Source organism: Rhododendron vialii, chromosome 2a (genome assembly GCF_030253575.1).
Source record: "Rhododendron vialii isolate Sample 1 chromosome 2a, ASM3025357v1".
In the NCBI taxonomy this organism is placed as follows: Eukaryota; Viridiplantae; Streptophyta; class Magnoliopsida; order Ericales; family Ericaceae; genus Rhododendron; species Rhododendron vialii.
The window spans coordinates 37,300,693-37,317,667 of record NC_080558.1 but is presented as its reverse complement, the minus strand read 5'-3'; the positions used below and the strand labels follow the sequence as shown (position 1 = coordinate 37,317,667).

The 16,975-nt window shown below is 38.8% G+C and overlaps 1 protein-coding gene across 8 annotated transcripts in view; it reads left to right on the top strand.

The window, feature by feature from the left end:
- The first annotated feature begins 1,839 nt into the window (after window positions 1-1,839).
- Window positions 1,840-16,975, top strand: part of LOC131318180 (protein ANTI-SILENCING 1) — a 72,134-nt gene continuing 56,998 nt past the window's right edge. For 4 of the 8 annotated variants that reach the window (XM_058348009.1, XM_058348008.1, XM_058348007.1 and 1 more), the window contains exons 1-6: window positions 2,448-2,538; window positions 4,523-4,886; window positions 6,492-6,660; window positions 6,773-7,626; window positions 12,413-12,439; window positions 13,718-13,810. In XM_058348009.1, the coding sequence (XP_058203992.1) occupies window positions 2,519-2,538; window positions 4,523-4,886; window positions 6,492-6,660; window positions 6,773-7,626; window positions 12,413-12,439; window positions 13,718-13,810 (1,527 nt within the window). In that variant the 5' untranslated portion in view covers window positions 2,448-2,518. Of the gene's footprint in view, window positions 2,041-2,447; window positions 2,539-4,522; window positions 4,887-6,491; window positions 6,661-6,772; window positions 7,627-12,412; window positions 12,440-13,717; window positions 13,811-16,975 lie in introns of those variants that run through there. The other 4 variants (XM_058348010.1, XM_058348013.1, XM_058348011.1 and 1 more) reach the window with 2 other exon arrangements.

The following is a 16,975-nucleotide window of genomic DNA, read 5'->3' as shown; positions in this document are numbered from 1 at the left end:
ACCATTGATGTTGGATGCTAATCAACTAGCTCTTGATTGTGAGCCACTGGAAGGGTAAATTGGAAGCAAACTGTAACAAATGAAGGTCTTTGAAACGCAAATGGGATGGGATTCTCGAAGCATATCACAAGAGTTAACAAGTTAGTTAGATGTTAGACACACACCAAGTATCAAAATCAACTACCGATAATAAAGTAAACATATTCTTCCAATAACACCAATTATTTATGCACACACAATGCAAATTCTGATCTAATTAAAATTCACACGATCACAACTAAAATTAGACGCACCCAATCTGACAGCTTGACCTAAAAACCTCAAGACTAATCTCATTAAAGGCACAAATAGGAATGAAAGTATTTGTATTACACAACTCAAAAATTTTTGTTGGCTTGTTACAAATTACAAAATGCACGGCTAGAATCAAACCCTATTTATACTACCCTATGGAAGGCTCTAGTACATAGATATTTTCATACAAGATAAATTTTTTCTAGATATATTACAAGGATATTCTTCTAGAGCTAGATATTTCACAAGGTTTGGTCATAGGGTGCTCTTCATGATAAGACATTTTTTATTTACCCGTGCTCTTGTGAAAATAACGTGCCCCAAAACAATGGCCAAGTCTGGCCGCTAAAGAGATCATGCCGTGCCATCCCATGCCGCTCTTAAACGTGTAGTGCTCGTGACGTGTCTATGCCAGCCCGACCCGTTTGACACCTCTATTCCAGTCCAATTTTATTAACCTTTGGCTCATTTTAGTTTTCACTTTCTTTGAGTCCATTCCGGACAAAAAAAAATAATCGAAATCGTCCGTTTGATAAAACTCATCGAGAACAACATTCATGGTGGAAATCAATTTGATCGGACTCTTTTTTTTTTTTTTGGTGCCATATAACTGAATCACGTTTGTGCGGAAAAAAGAAAAAGAAAAAGCCAAATGTAGTTTGAAAGTCCATCCAGCCAAATGGATAAAAAAAAGCTGAAGTGGCAAATTCGCATGTTGTTTATATTAATCAACAAATTTAGTTTAGTTTGTTTACACTAAATACCAAGTTATTAGTTAATGTGAACAATTAGATAATAACTTGATATGGAGTATTTTTTAACAACTTATACGTTACAGTCCGTTTGATTAGCGAGATAATCGTAGAAAATGCAAAAAAAGAGATTTTTTTTTGTGTTCACTTAGCAAGAATATCCGATAAAGTGGTAGAAAGTGAACATTTGAAATTTTTTATTTTCTTGAGAAAATCAACAACAATTACTTTAACTTCCTTCTTTATCCTCCTCGCTCGACCTTTTCTTTTCTAATTTCAACAATTTTATTTCCCCTGATATCTTATTCTTTCTACTATTTTCTTGAAAAACTTTTATTCTAATAAAACAGGCGTGAGAATTTTTTTTCTTTTACTTTACTTTCTATCATTTTTACTTTTCATTTATTTTTCTCGCTAATCAAATAGAATTTTAGTGTCAACAATGGTGAACGCTCCGAAACTGGGAACAGTGGTGTACGCAGCACTGTACTGCGCACTTTCGAGCAATCGAACCGTGCAACGGCTTGAATTTTATCTCGGCAACTAATAATCGAGAGCCGTTTATCACCGAGATGAAATCCGAACCGTCTCGATGATACGGAGCACGCTACTATGCATGCCACCATCCCCCATTATAAAAGTGGACGGGAACCGCTTCCCAGATTCACATCCCAACGGCCTCTCGTTTGTCTCCCTGCTCTCTCCCTCCCTCGCTGCGAAAACCCTAACCCTACTCCTCTCCACGCGTTAACCGTCTCTCCACCAACACCCCCCCGCCCCTCTCTCTCCCTGCGTTACCCGTCCCCTCTCTCTCTCTCTCTCACACACACACTACACTGACGAGAAGCGAAAACCGAAACTTTTTCTCTCACCGTCCTCTGCCTCTCCCCTCTCCGACAGAGACTCCACCGCTGAAGAAGCGAAGAACCCTAAATTAGTTACCAGGGGATTTTGGGCGGGTCCCATCCAACTCCAATTGGAACCGGTTTTCAAGGTACTTCCATATTGATTGCTCTCCGTATTTGAAGTTTTTAGGGGTCTTTTTGAATAATGGTTGGGTTTCTGGGTTTGTGACTATTCTCGAGGAAAAAAAATCGATTTAGAGCAAGTTATTGGATTCGTTGATATCATATGATAAATTGTGTAATATAGTATAGAATTTTCTGTTTAGATCAAGTTTTGATAAATTGATTGTTTTCTTAATGGGATTTGTGAATTATGGTTTTTGATAGAGTTAGCTACTGGTCACGTCAATTTATAAACGAGTGTTTTGTTGGGTTTTTTTTTGTTCGACGTCAGGGGTGTTGGGGCTAGCTTAGGCGCAGCTCAACTATTCCCCACTCTGATCCGGCCCATCCATGTTGGGACTCTGGGAATTCACTAGAAATCACTTTCTTGCAGCCTGACCCCAAGAATTTTATTGGTACTTCATGGGTGCATTTGTTGCGGCAACAAAAAATTAGGACTTGGTGATGCGTCAAAACTCAATAAGGTCTCTGTCCTATTTTCTCCACAAAGTATTTTGTCTGTGTCTAGAAAAAGCCCTCTCCGCTGAGAAAGATTAAGATCAATTATCACTTGCCATAAGGATGATTAATTGGATTATATATTCGTACTTGTATGTTGTGATGTTTTCATCAGAAAATTTAGTTGACTATCTTGAATTTGGTAGAGCATATTGACTATACCAAGGCCTCAACTTAAATTAAATCACTTTGTGTTAGGCAACAAATTGTCAGAATATGGCTCTATTTATATAGTGATGGGATTAACTGTTGGCAGTGGTACAGAAGTTGTAATATTGTTTGGTCTACAAGTTTGAATATCTTAGTTTAGCCATATTGTAGACTCGAAGTTAAGGGATATTGGATTCCAACGAACACTTGGAGATATTTGTTTGTGGCTTATGACACCAATATCGGTTCGATGGCCAAGCTGTGTTAGGCCGTTTTTTATAACAACATTTCTAAGCATGGGAGAGCCTGTTGGCCCCCAATCCATTATTGGATTTATGAATTATTAGTTTGTGTGAGTGTAGTTTGAGTAGCATGAGACTTGTAGCACAAGGCATATATAAGACAGTTCCAGACACATTTGGATCTATGTATATTTGTATCTGTTTGGTATAAAGTATAAACCATCAATTTCTCCCCCAAACGGTCGACCTTGCGCTACTAAACCTCAACCTTCCCCATACTTCCATTCCTCTTGTTTCACAACACTCTTTACTCTCTACTTTGTCCACTTCACATTCCTTTTTGGCTATATATTGCCGGTGGCAATCACCGCCGATTGAAATGCCAAAAGCAGGGCTGAATATGGCTAGTGCTTTGACCAATATTGTTTTTGCAGGGCCTATCCTCTCTAGGATTTCGATCCCAAGAAACCCAACTGTTGTAGCTTCGTGTCCCCTATTTTTTGGTTTGCATATCATTTTTCTAACTTTATTTGTAAGCCTTAATAGCTATTTGGTTGATATTTATTTTTTGTTTTGAATCTTTTCCACAAAAACTTCACGATTAATGGGAACTGTTTTATGGTTGAAGTTCATCGAGGATACACATTTCGTGTTCTTCTTGCTTTATACTTGAATCTGCAAATAATTTTTCCCTGGATTGGTGTAATATTTTTGAAATACAAGATTTGTTGAAACCCCAAATCCGCGTTTAGGGCTTCATATTCATTCGAGGGGTCAAACTAAGCCAAGTAACTTTTTTTTATAGGAAAGTGGAGTAAATACTCATGGTTAACATATGTTTTTTGCTTTTCTATGTAAAACATTATAGGACTGTATTTGTTTGCTTTCCTTGGGGCCAAAACACCCATTTACTTACTTCTTGTGCTAATTAAGACTGTAAAAAGTCTCAGGACTAATGTAAAATTCCTTGAATTTTGAAGGGACAATACTAAATTTGTTTAAATTTGTAGAGTCTAATTTATTTACGATATGGTGTACAACCTAAACAATGAGATGGTTAATCCGGAGAAGGTTTCAGAAGTCATGTTTGGCTCCAAGATTTTCATCCAGTGGTGACAAAAATATATGACGTGTCAATGAAGAAAAGCTCTAGGGAAAAAATAGACTCTAATTTGGCGAGATATATTATGAGCAAAAGGAAAATGCATGTATAGATTCCCGTTTATTCGTTTACCAATGTATTTTTTGGGTCCAAAAATGTATTCGATTGGGCTTAGTTTGGTTTGTTGGCTATGTTTTTTAGTTACTCAGTTTCAATTGAACTTTCAAATACTTCACAACTTTGGTATCACCCCACTATACAGTTTATACCCAACCACAAGGTGAGGCTGTGTGGTTAGGGAATCTAACCTGCATGTTACAAGCATTAATCATGGCTGAATGTTTTAGTGTTTCAGTTGTCATTTCTAGTTAGAAATTTGATTTGGAGAGAATATGATTTTATTTGTGGGGTTGCATTACTCGGACACTGATTTGTTGTTGCTTGGTTTGGTTGGAGACTTGCTGGTATGTCCCATTCAGGTGAAGCTGGCCAAAATGAGAACCTTGACTTTAAGTGGGGACAGAAGAGAACTGTGGGTGGGAAGAAAGGCGAGGTCCAGTTTTACGGAACTTTTACTTATGATGGTGTTGACTACAGCCTATATGACTGCGTATACATGCACAATGAAGAGGAAACCGAGCCTTATATCGGTAAGCTGATAAAGATATGGGAGACTGCGGATAAAAGGAAGAAAGTAAAAATTCACTGGTTCTTCCACTCTTCAGAGATTATTAATTGGCTTGGAGATGAAGAGGTGCATGCAAATGAAATTTTTTTGGCATCAGGTGAAGGTTCTGGTGTGACGAATATTTGTGATCTGGTAAATGACTTTGACATTGTTTTACCGTCATGTGTGTCATAGCAAATTGACAATTCACGTCATTTGGATTAATAGATTTTGGTAAAAATGATACTTCTCCCATTCGGATACATGTCGATTAAGATTTGATGCCTAGTTTGACAATCTAATGGCTGTTCTATTTCCATAATTTTCGCACTTGGAAAGGTACTTTGTTTTGGATTCCCTTTAAACGCAATTTGGTTATCTATGTATGATTGTGGAGTGGGTGTATAAAAACGATACTTCTCATGTTATGTAGTCCCATTCGAATACATGTCAATCAAGATTTGATACCTAGTTTGACAATCTAATGGCTGTTCTATTTCCATAAATTTCACACTTGGAAAGGTAGCTTGTTTTGAATCCCTTTAATTAAAATGTGGTTATGTATGTATGATTGTGGAGTGGGTGTGCGTTCAAGCATTAGACCTCCCACACTGTGAATGTGAAAATAGAAGGATATGCATTCAAAAGTAGGGTACTGGACATCATGAACGCTCAACTTGGTTCTTTGGTTATTATTGCTTCGATCCACTGTATTTTGAGCAAAATACTCAGGATGTAAGTGCTAATGTCATTTTTTTCACTTGAATATACTGCCATTTGAATGCAAGCAATTTGAAAATACAGATTTATCCTCAATTACCCCATGCCTTCTTTCATTAGCAGTTTTGCATAGACCTCCCATCCAAACCCTTACTCTCTTTGCTCTCTCAGCTGTCCCTCGCTATCACAATTGCATAACTCTATCTATTTATCATTACAAGGGGGGAAATCCACTTCCTCTCTGAAAAGTAACACAAATGTGTAACTCTTGTCCCTCTCAAAAGAAAAGAAAAATTACACCAGTCACAAGATAACCTCATTTTGAATTTTTGCTACGCAATGAAGGGTATCACTATGATTGATGTGGTTTGCCTATTTTTGGATTCCAACTCTCATTGGAGAGGTTGGGTCATGGGAGCTGCACGCACAGAGAGAGAGAGAGAGAGAGAGAGCTACATTTACTCTCTATTCTTGTCCATAATAATATGCATATCCTGGCCGTTATATAGTGTATGATTGGTTGTAATACATGCTTTTTGATTTGGAATGTAATTTTGTTGGTTTAATTTGCGTATTGGTGAAGAATAGATATCGTAGAGTAGCTGGGTTTGTTTGTTGATTGTGTGATTGCAAGAAACCGTTTTACAGTTTGAGGTTTTACCAGCTCTGTGGAAGAAGCCCCTTCCATTTGTTGATGGAAAGGCACTTTAAAGCCATCATAACTTCATTTAGACATGCTTTTGTAGTAGACTGGTAATGTTCACATCTATTTGATTGATGCATATGGATCAGACTAGCTGCCTTCAGCTTGACCCTTCTGCTATTGAGATGATGAGCAATTAATCTTGGAAATCAAATATTGGTCGTGATATTTGAGCATAGTTTGTGATGTGGTTGTGGATCCATGTTTAGGAGGTAGGCTAAGCATCTTAGGTTACATATTGTAATGATGTATTGATTTCCTTTTGTGCTATTGGGCTCAAAGTTTTTGAGGCAAAGTGGCTATTTAACTTGCTGAGTTTCCATCTATCTGACCAGGAAGCAATTGCTGGCAAATGCAATGTTGTCTGCATCTCAAAGGACAGCCGAAACCCACAACCTTCAGAGCAAGAACTTCAGATGGCTGACTATGTTTTTTCCCGTACTTTTGATGTTCGACATTGCACAATATCGGATCAGATGGATGATAAAGTTGCTGGGCTTGCAGGTTGTCTTTGTTCCCTGAACTTTCCCATTAAAGCTTGGCCCTATTTCCTCAATAGGTTGCATCTTTCTGGTAGTCAAACTCTGACATAATTTTGGTTTTTGATTTGTTACAGTCAAGGTTCTATTTGTCAAGAAAGAGGAGCCTCTAGAGTTCAAAACTGAAAGGACTGAGGGAAATCTAAATGGTTTGGTGCCAAGAGGAAGTGAAGATGTTAAAGATTCGCTGGTTGGAAGGAAATCTTTACCTGACGTTAAACCTGCATGTGGTGCTGCCTTGGCTACAGCCAGTGGTCGACAGGTATCTCTTGCAGGAGACAAAGCCACGATGTATGGGACGGAGTCTGATAAGAATGAGATGAAAAGAAGTAAGCTTCCTGCTGATCACGTTGAAGCTGAAGATAAAGGAAAATCTTCTCAAGATTCTGGTGCTTTGGAGAACAAGGCATCCAAGAGCTCAACAGCTGATGGTTCGGTTAAATTTTCCGAAAGCAGGAATATCGATAGGAAGGTAACAGTCAACGGGAATGATGCCAAGGCCTTGGTTACAAGTACTACTTCCACCAAAAAGAAACCAAAAACTGTACCCGGAAAGGATTTTTTGGGATCAGACAAGGGTGTAAAATCTGCTAAAGATACTGGTGCCTTGGATGATAGGCCTTCTAAAAAAGCAAGAGTTGATTGTTCTGTTAAACTATCCGAGAACAATAATGACATTGGTGGTCAGAAATTGAGCCTCAATTCAGATAGGAATAAGGGAAAGGAGTTAGCAGCACCTCTTACTTCTGGAGGGGCATTGAAAGCTGGAGTTTCTTCTCATTGGCTTGACAAGGACCCTAAGCAAAAGACTGATGAGAAGACGTCAAAGCTTTCCAATGGGAAGCTGCTTAAGGTATCAGCCAGGAATTGTCAAGGCGAGAACAGAATACCTGAAGGCGACGCATCTGAAGTAACCCCCAAACCAGCCGATGTAAGTCTTATATGACACAATCGCCTGGAATGTGCTGTTATTTTTGCTATCACGACATTGGGTTAGTGGAATCAATCATTCTTAGACAAACTATAGCTATCTTTGCAACATTGAGGTGTTAAAGTGCAAAGAAGTATTAAAGAGGTACCAATATGTAAACTTATTAAGTTGTTGAAAAGCCTTCTCTAGGTCGGTTAGGTAAGCCTTCTCTCTCTCTCTCTAACCCTTCCCTTTTACCCTAGAAACCCCTCATATTCCGACCTCGGGCGGGGGCGGGGGGGGGGGCCTCCTGCCTCCCCCCGGACCTCCTTCCTTTTTTTTCTCTCCCCCTTTTCCCTTTCCTCTTGCGACTTTCCTCCCTTCCTTTTCTCCATCATCAAGCCGTTTCCTTGCCAATCCTGCTGTGCCATTTGGTCATTCGTTTCTCCCATTAGATCTATTCTCTGGGTTGGATCTGGTTTTGGGCTTAACGGCGAGGTGGATTGCGGCGGCTGGTGGCGGCGGTTTTGGTCGTTGGAATCCCGCCGGGTCCTTCCATGGCTGGATCTGGTTTGCTTAACAACGTTTTCTTCGCGGCTTCGTTTGGGGTGTTCCTCTTCTCCGGTCGTTTGCTGATCGGTCCTCTTTGGGTATGAGGCTGTGCTCCTTAGGCTTTGTTGGTGCTTGGTCGGAGTTGAGTGTTGTTCTCAATGTTGGCTGTAGGATCGGTTGTGATGGAGTTTGGGCTATGGCTGGTGGTTGGTTGTTGGCTAGGGTTAGGGTTAGGGGTTTTGTTTCTTTTTGTTTTTGGTTTGTTTTGTTTTGCAGATGGTGGTTTCTGGTGCGTGCTGGTTGTGTTGTGGGCTTGGTGCTAAGGTGGTTTAGGGGGTAGCTTGGGGAGGTTTTGGAGTTTGTAGGTGGATTCAAGGCGAGGATGGATGGGATGGTAGATTCGACGGTGGCTACTGGCGGCAGGAGGTGGGGATGCGAGGTGTTTGTAGCTGGCAACTCTAGGAGCGTTTTTGGGGCCGACGACATACGGCGGGTTCACGGCGGTCCTCGCGGCGGCGGCGCTTCGGTTGACGTGGTGGCTGTTCAGATGCTGTAATGGTGGTTGACGTGGGGGGCAACCGTTGACTGTTTAGGGTTTGGTTAGGGTTTGATTTGGGCTTAATTGTATTGGGCTTTTCCGATTATCTAGGCTTTTAGGTGTTTGCTCTTGTCCCATTTTATTTGGGCTTTTAGTCCTTTTAGGAGTTTGGACTTGTCCCTTTGGGTTCTTCTTTGGTTGGTATCTTGCCAATCAAGGGATTGGCTCTCGGACTCTGCATTTATGTCATTCTCCTTGTCTTGTTAGTCTTTGTACCTTGTTCTTAGATTAATAAATTTCTTTTTTGTTGTTCTAGAAAAAAGAGGTACCAATATGTACCTCCATTTTCACCAATGTTCTAAAAGTCGCTCGGTCAACCACCTTTGAGCTTCGAGACCTATTAATCGCCGATTAATCGGCTTGTAGCAATTAGTCGGGTTTTTATTTATTTATATATAAATACTCCCCAATGACAACTCTTATAAAAAAATTGAACATTCATCTATCAACCCATCAACATCAATTGTTTTTCAAATATGACATAGAAATCTCTCCTTTACAGAAAACTGTTAACATGATTATAACACCAGCTGGTAGTAGGTTTGGACCGTCCATTTATTAGTCACTTACCAATTATAATAACTTTATTTATATACACCAAACAATACTACACTTCGTGTTAAGATTTAATAAAAAAATATTACACTTTGTTTCCAAAATCACTAACGTGTCAATATGGGTATGGCCGTATGGGCTTTTCAAAAAAAAAAAACTAATGTTCGAGGTCGGTGGAGACGTGGAGTGAGAGGAGATCTCGAATTTGAGAGAGAGAGGCAATAAACGGCTCGGAGATCTTGTGTTTTAGGGTTTCACAGAGATATGACAGGTGACTCCGAGATCGATCAATTGATAATTGGGTGTTGAACAAGTCCTAAAAACTGTGATTCGAAGCCTTTAAACTAGTATGAGTACATAACAGTTACACCCCTTGATTTTCCAAAATTATAGATTTTACCCCTATTAATAGTTGAATAGTCGACTAATCGCCACTAGACGCCGACCGACTAATCGTCAGTTAATCGCCGACTAACTCCGATTAACCTCCTGACGACTAATTCAACTGCCTAGGCATTAATCTAATCGGTTAGGCCAAATTTTTGATTAATCGCCGATTAATCTGCGATTAAATCCTTCTTTTAGTACACTGATTTTCATGCAATCGAGGAAGACTCAGGAGACGACTAAATAAATTGGCCCTTGTACTCAAAATACACCAAATTAGCCATGGAATCCTTTCCAAGCCTCTTCTTACGGCTTGTCAAGCGATTCTACTTCGCAGCATGGGAAATGTGCAAGCCTTGTAAACCAAGGAACTTTGGTTCTTAGATTGTATAGTAAGGCTTTGTTTGTTCTGTTTTTTGGTTGTTCAAAACATGAAAAAAGCATTCCTCGGTTGCAGAAAATAACTGTATGATAGAACTTCTGTTAGTAATTTTACCTGTTGCATGCCGATCGATATGCCCGTTCAACCCACCTCAGCATCTCCTCACCTTAGCCATAAATGTGTCAATTTCCCCCCTCTCAAACCTGAAGCGAACTGTTATACATGACCCTTACTCACTCACTCTCTCTTTCTCTCACATTTCCACATTTACATACATACTATGTAGCATGGACACTTCATCGGAGCTCACGTACCAGTTGGACACTTCTTGGACGCCGACATTCTCCGGACATGTGTCGAACACTCAAATCCGAAGTGTCCTTTTTATCAACGTTTTGGTTTGGACACTCCAAAAACTGCTTAGGACACTCTTGGGAGTTAGGACATTTGCAAGACATGTCGGGGTGTTAAACGAAATGGTCTTTCTTCTTTATGTACTGTATGATTGTTTATTGATGACAAAGACACATATATGATGAAATGCTTTTTGTTGGAATACTTTATGAATAATGTGATATATAAGATTTAACCTATATAAGGTGTTGCATATATCGAATTAGAGCCTTTTTATCCGTATAATTGTACACATATATATCATTTAAAACATGTCCCCTAATGTGTCGTGTTCTCCAATTTATTAACATTGGCGTGTTGGAGTGTCAGTGTCGTGTTGCGTGTCCGTGTCGGTTGGTACTGCATAGCATACATGTATATGTATGTAATTTACACAGTATGTTTCACCGGATTTGAATAGAGAAATCTTCCTGTTTTGTTCTTATCTATGAAGTGCATTATCTTTTTCAATCACGACCATAATAAGATTTTTTAACTTCTTCATTTTTTAGATTTCATTGTTCTACAAATTCATGGGGAAAACTATTTTTCCAACTATCCATCAAACGCCAGAAAACAAAAGCGAGAACCATCTTTTTGGCAAAATTATTTTTCATGAAAAAAATTTTACTTTGTAAAACATTTTCCATTGAAGCAAACGGAGCCTAAGTTGATGTTTTTTGATGTCCATTGTCCATTAGTTTTACTAGATATGAGCATGGACATTTTGTGTAGCACTATGAAGCACGGATACTCTATTTTGGCCTCCGTATCGGATATCGATACTTTTGGATACGCTCCGGATACGTATCCAATGAGTTTTTTTAAATTATCCTTCTTTTAGAATTATTTTTTGGTATCCCGATATGTTTCGGATATGCGTGGATACATGTTGGATACGTTCGGATACATTTTGGATATGCGGGATTTATATGTTATTACTTAAAATATATGGGTTAAAATTGCAATCAGGACTATATTTTTCTTTTTCCCCCACCGAAGGACACCAAAAACCACAAAAATATATTATATACATTGGGGGATATCCAGTTGTTTTTTGGGCTACAACTGGATTTTTTTAAATGTTTTGCAATTTAAGTGATAGAATATTTTTTTTTGACATTTAATTATATAAAAACCACAAAAATATATATTATTTTAATAATAAAATTACTAGACAGTAGACGCTCCCGACGGCGCTCCCACACTTCCATGATGATCTGCTCCCCCGCTCCCGCTCTCGTCCCCGTTCCTGCGTCGTGCAACTAAGCGCCTGACGTTGCACTAGGAGCGTGCAAACGCTACAAGATGACCCGACTGTGGAAGGAGATCTCTTGATGTCCCTTGGTAGTGTCATGGCATAGGTCATATATGAGTCCTCTAGCTTGTGGAACCAAGGCATCGACCTTACCTGTCCGTCATGGGCTTTCCCCATGGTTCGACCTCCTCTTTGTAACATCACTCACCTTAACTCCAAACCAGCAACGATTTAGAACATAGTTTCTCATCTCATCGTTGCTTTTATCGATTTATCTTCTCTATCCATGAAGTGACCTAACCACTTTAGGCAAGGAAACATTCAATCAAAGTCTCCTAAGGTGTCAGGAGTAAAAAGTCGATCTTTCCTCAATACGCTTCCGGAACTGTCACATTCTCTCTTAGAGAATCTACCATCTACCATATATCATAAAGCAGGTGAAGCAAATGTATTAATCACATTTTTGATTACTTATATCCTTGTGATGTAATTGGCAAACTCATGTTTATAATAGAGGTTATTGCGTGAGAGTTTATGTTCGTTGACATCCTAGACATACTTTGTTTTTCTTTGTATGTATTTATCCCTTCCTGTTTTTCGGTAAGAAGATGCTTTCATTGTTGCTACGTATAGATCTTTGTAGATAAGGTTTTTACATGTTTTCTTTTTGACATGATTGCAGGTGAGAGGAAATTGGTTTAGGCAACTTGTGAGTGGACCTTCCTCTTGCGTGATGTTCTTTTTGTGCCATTGTTGCATTGATATTTTTGTATGCTTAGTGTTTCGATCGCTGTCTTGAACCATGAGAGTACTAGAAATGCAAAAATTGTGTTATGGATTTTGAAGCTTTAAATATTTGAACAATTTGAGGGTACAATCGTTTAAGTAGTAACAACAGGCTACAGCTTTTAGAAGTTGAAAATATCTATATTCCCATGAAGGTGTGTCTTAAAATTAGAGTTTGGTAAATTTTATCTCTTCAGATTTGGGTTTCTTACCCATAAATCGCATATGAGTTCATTAACACAAGTTGAACATTTGAATCCATTGAAAGTACCAAGGTTGATAAGACAGGATACCTATCATGTATCATTGTCCTCATTTCCTGTATTTTATCAGGATTCGTAAAGCTTATCACAAGATACGTTAACTGGAAAATATTTGTTGAAAAAAACTATTGTACTTGATGTCAAATGCGAAATCCGTAGCTTATAGTGAAGGAAAAACTTTGAAGATTCAACCTTACAATACATTCTAATAAATTTTTTTTTATGGTGTCTGGACTCTAGTATCATTCGTATGAGAATCACAAAAGTATTAACCTAAGCATAAAATAGTGTAAAGATACTTGTTGCTTTTACCTCGAAACATACGAAATTGAAAAATACGAACTGTATCGTAAGTGTATCATTGGGGCTTCTAAACATAGGATAGTTTTAGAGATGCGTATCAATAAGATGATATGTATTGAGAGTCATAAGATTTTGACAACACTGGAAAGTACACCACTTGCACATATTGTAAGAGTTTCTAAAGGAGGGTGTGAGGTACATTTATGGTTCCTTATCCCTCAACTATTACACAACACCATTCACTTTTTCCTCGTCTCATTAGCCAATTCTTGAGCCCTAATGATGCTGTTGTGGGTTGTAATAGGATCATATTTATTCTCCTTAAGCTCTAAGATTAAAGATGTTCTATCTATAAACTTGCGACTATTTATCTCATGAATGTGAAAGGATTATTCCCATTTGTGGTTTATTTAATAGTCCTGAGCATTTGGTTGTGATTTTATGCAAAATAATTTGTGTGCATATGTTCTTTGATCGTCACACTTTCTTTTGGAGGAATTGCTAAATCTGCAGCCATTGTGGTTGTATCTCCCTCTCTCTTACTTTTCGGGATCTACATTTAAGAGGGAGGGTTATGGATACAACCATTTGGCTGTAGATCTAGCATGTCTTTCCTCTCCTTTGTGGTTTTTCAGCCTTGGGAGCAAAGAATGATAACTGCACAGGAGCAAGGAACACTTGTCCAGCTCTCAAATTTGGATCCAGCATGTACTTCAAAACAAGTGGAGGTAATGTCCATGTTATTTAAGGCGAGATGTTTTTATTATGTAATCACTCCTTTTTCCTGTTGTGTTGTGCACTTTTTGTGGATTGTTGAATGTAATACTATGGTCTAGTGGTGATTTCATCATCTTCGTTATTGTGGTCATCTTATGTGTTGTTTTTGTTATTTGAGTTGTGGTTGCATTCATCATCAAATGAGAGGGTAATGGAGACTTCGTGATTACATCAAGAAAGATTATCACATAATATTCTCAAATGCGTAGTGTTCACATAATTTGTTGGATCCTTATTCCATTACTCTCCCTAGATACTCTATAGTGGAGAGACTCTGGCATCAAGAGAGTTTATGTTACAATTTCTCCTTAGTGATGACATCAAGAAAGATTATCTCATAATATCACAAAACACTTAGAGCTTGTTCGTTTTGGGATTTTGGATTCTCTCTCAGCACACTGTCCCCAATAAATTTTCTCTCAATCATTACTCTCATTTCTCTCTCTATCTCTCTCCACTCATTACCCAAAATCCAAATACCAAAACGAACAAGCTCTTAGTGTTCACATTATTTGTTGGATAGTTTACTCGGTTACTCTCCTTGGATACTTCATAATGGAGAGTTTATGTGAACACTATTTGTTGGATATTTTATTCCTTTTTTTTTGTTTCTATGTGAAGCAAATATAGAAAGTTATGGCTGGTACCTGTCAACCTCTTCCATCCATCCCTTCGATGTTGTGCATTGCCTCTTCCAACCTGTTAACCTCATTTGGTGCTTCCATACCGCCTCGTCCCAAATGGCCTTGTCAGTAAAGGACGGGCTCAAGGTGAGAGTGAGATGACAAACCATGCATCGAATGAAAGCTGTTGAAGACCCCATATCTCTCCAATTAGGATCAACTCATACTTTGCCATTTTTTGATTGTTTGTCGAAACAACTCTCAAAGTACAATGGATATTCTGAGATAGCTCAAATGGTCAGGGTTGACATCGTAGAAGGTAATAGTGCCATTTGCTACATGTTCAAAACTTCAACTAAGCTCTTGTCGCCATACCCACCTTGAGAATCCTCTACAAAATGACCATGCACTTCTCTCCAATGTGCAACCGCAAGTCCAGCATCAACGTGTTAGCTGTCTCATTGCTTCCGTCATGGAAATAAACGACGACGACGATATATGGTCCCTCTAAGGATAGATAGAAAAGGTGGGAGAGGGTTTCACTTGACTTCTTCTTCTTCTTTTTTTTTCCTTTATGCTGTTCGGAAAGACCAGTAAATGGTTTTGGCATATCTTATGCAATCGATTGATTCTACCAGGTCCATTCTTCGGTAGTGCATATGCTTCGGCTTCTTCCTCAAGCCGAGCCACTACTTGCGTGTGTGTAATTCATGGCAGTTTTTTATTATGGAGCTAGTCTCTTTCTTGGATTTTCTCATAGGAAGCACCCTGGAAGATTGAGTGTAGCTACATGGGTTCTATTGACTAGAATCGATCTAAGAAGCACAAATATGGGATACGGATACGCGGATACATGATTTTTTCAAAAAGAAGGATACGATATGTTGGGGGAAACGTTGAATATAAAAGTAAAAATATATTATATATATAATTTTTAATTCCTAAAATTCCATTAATGATTAAAGTTTTCCATTGCACAAGTTCACCATTTCACATGCCAAGAGAGATATATTTACATTTAGTTATATATATATATATATATATATATATATATACTATATCTATATAGTGTTATATATATACATACACAGAACGAGAGATAGAGACGAAAGATAAGAGGGAGAGAGATGAGAGAGAGACTTACAAGGTTGTCGAGAGAGATGAGAGACGAAATAGGGATATCGTCCGTGTGTTTCTTGTGTCGATTGGTTGGGGAAAAAGAAAAATATAGTTCTAATTGCAATTTTAACCCATATATTTTAAGTGATAACATATTTACCCTTGCACGTATCCAAAACGTATCCGAGCGTATCCAACATGTATCCGCGCGTATCCGAAACGTATCGGGATACCAAAAAATAATTCTAAAAACAGGATACTTTTAAAAACGTATCGGATACGTATTCGGAGAGTATCTGAGGGTATCGGTATCCGATACGGATACGATACGTGATACAGAGGCCAAAATAGAGTATTTGTGCTTCATAGGAATCGATAGTCTAATGATGGATATGCAAAAGTGAACCCACTATGTCCAATTGCTCTAAAACCTATCCTCTGTGGATGTTTAAACTTACATGGTTGGAAGTCTTCTTGATATCTAAATTGCAAACAACCCCTACCTCGTCAATGTGCATCCGCAGACCTCATGCTAATTGTGCATTACCGCATCTAGAATCTAACATACTTCAACGCAGGTGTAGTGGGCTTTCTTGGGACTTTTGCCAACAACTTGTACATACCACACATAAGGCTAATAGGCCTAAGGTCCTTAATAACTGGCACTCGGCCTTTTTGGGATTCAATGCCATGAATGACTCATTTAAACCGCTCTCAGAGGTAGCAACGTCATGGAATAAGCACAACTATGAAGCGAAATTGCAGAATGACCTCTAAAGAAGCATAGTTGCAGAATGAATACTAAAGAAGCATAACCGTAGAATGACGCAACATTGACATTGGTAATCAGATTTGAGCAACATTGGAAAAGTTCTCTACCCGCCATGGGGAACTCAAGTAGTAATCAATTCTTAACATGGATTGGCCGTTTGGGCATGTAAGAGAACATCCCTACAATGGAAGACCCTTAGCTTCAAGTTGAGAAGGATAAACTTCCCATTGCGCTCGTCAACTGTTGATTCCTCGCCTTTTCTCGTAGGAAACAAACGTCATTAAATTCCTTCCGGTGCACAATGGGACTTCCCCCCTAAAGCAATAGCACCTAACTCCCTTCACACCTCTCATCTCTCCGTTTCTTGTTGTCTCACCATAAACGCTTGAGAATACCCACCTCAAGTAATTATCCACCCAACTTAACAATTGGGGCAACAAAGATGCACCTAACTCCTCAAGCACTACCCTATTATCCTATGAGCATAACGCCCTCGGCCCCAATCACACAAAGATAAACCCAATCATCGCAACCCAATGACCCTCATGACCTCCCTCTCCAACCACAATATGTTGTTTCTAGGAGACATGACATTGACCTTC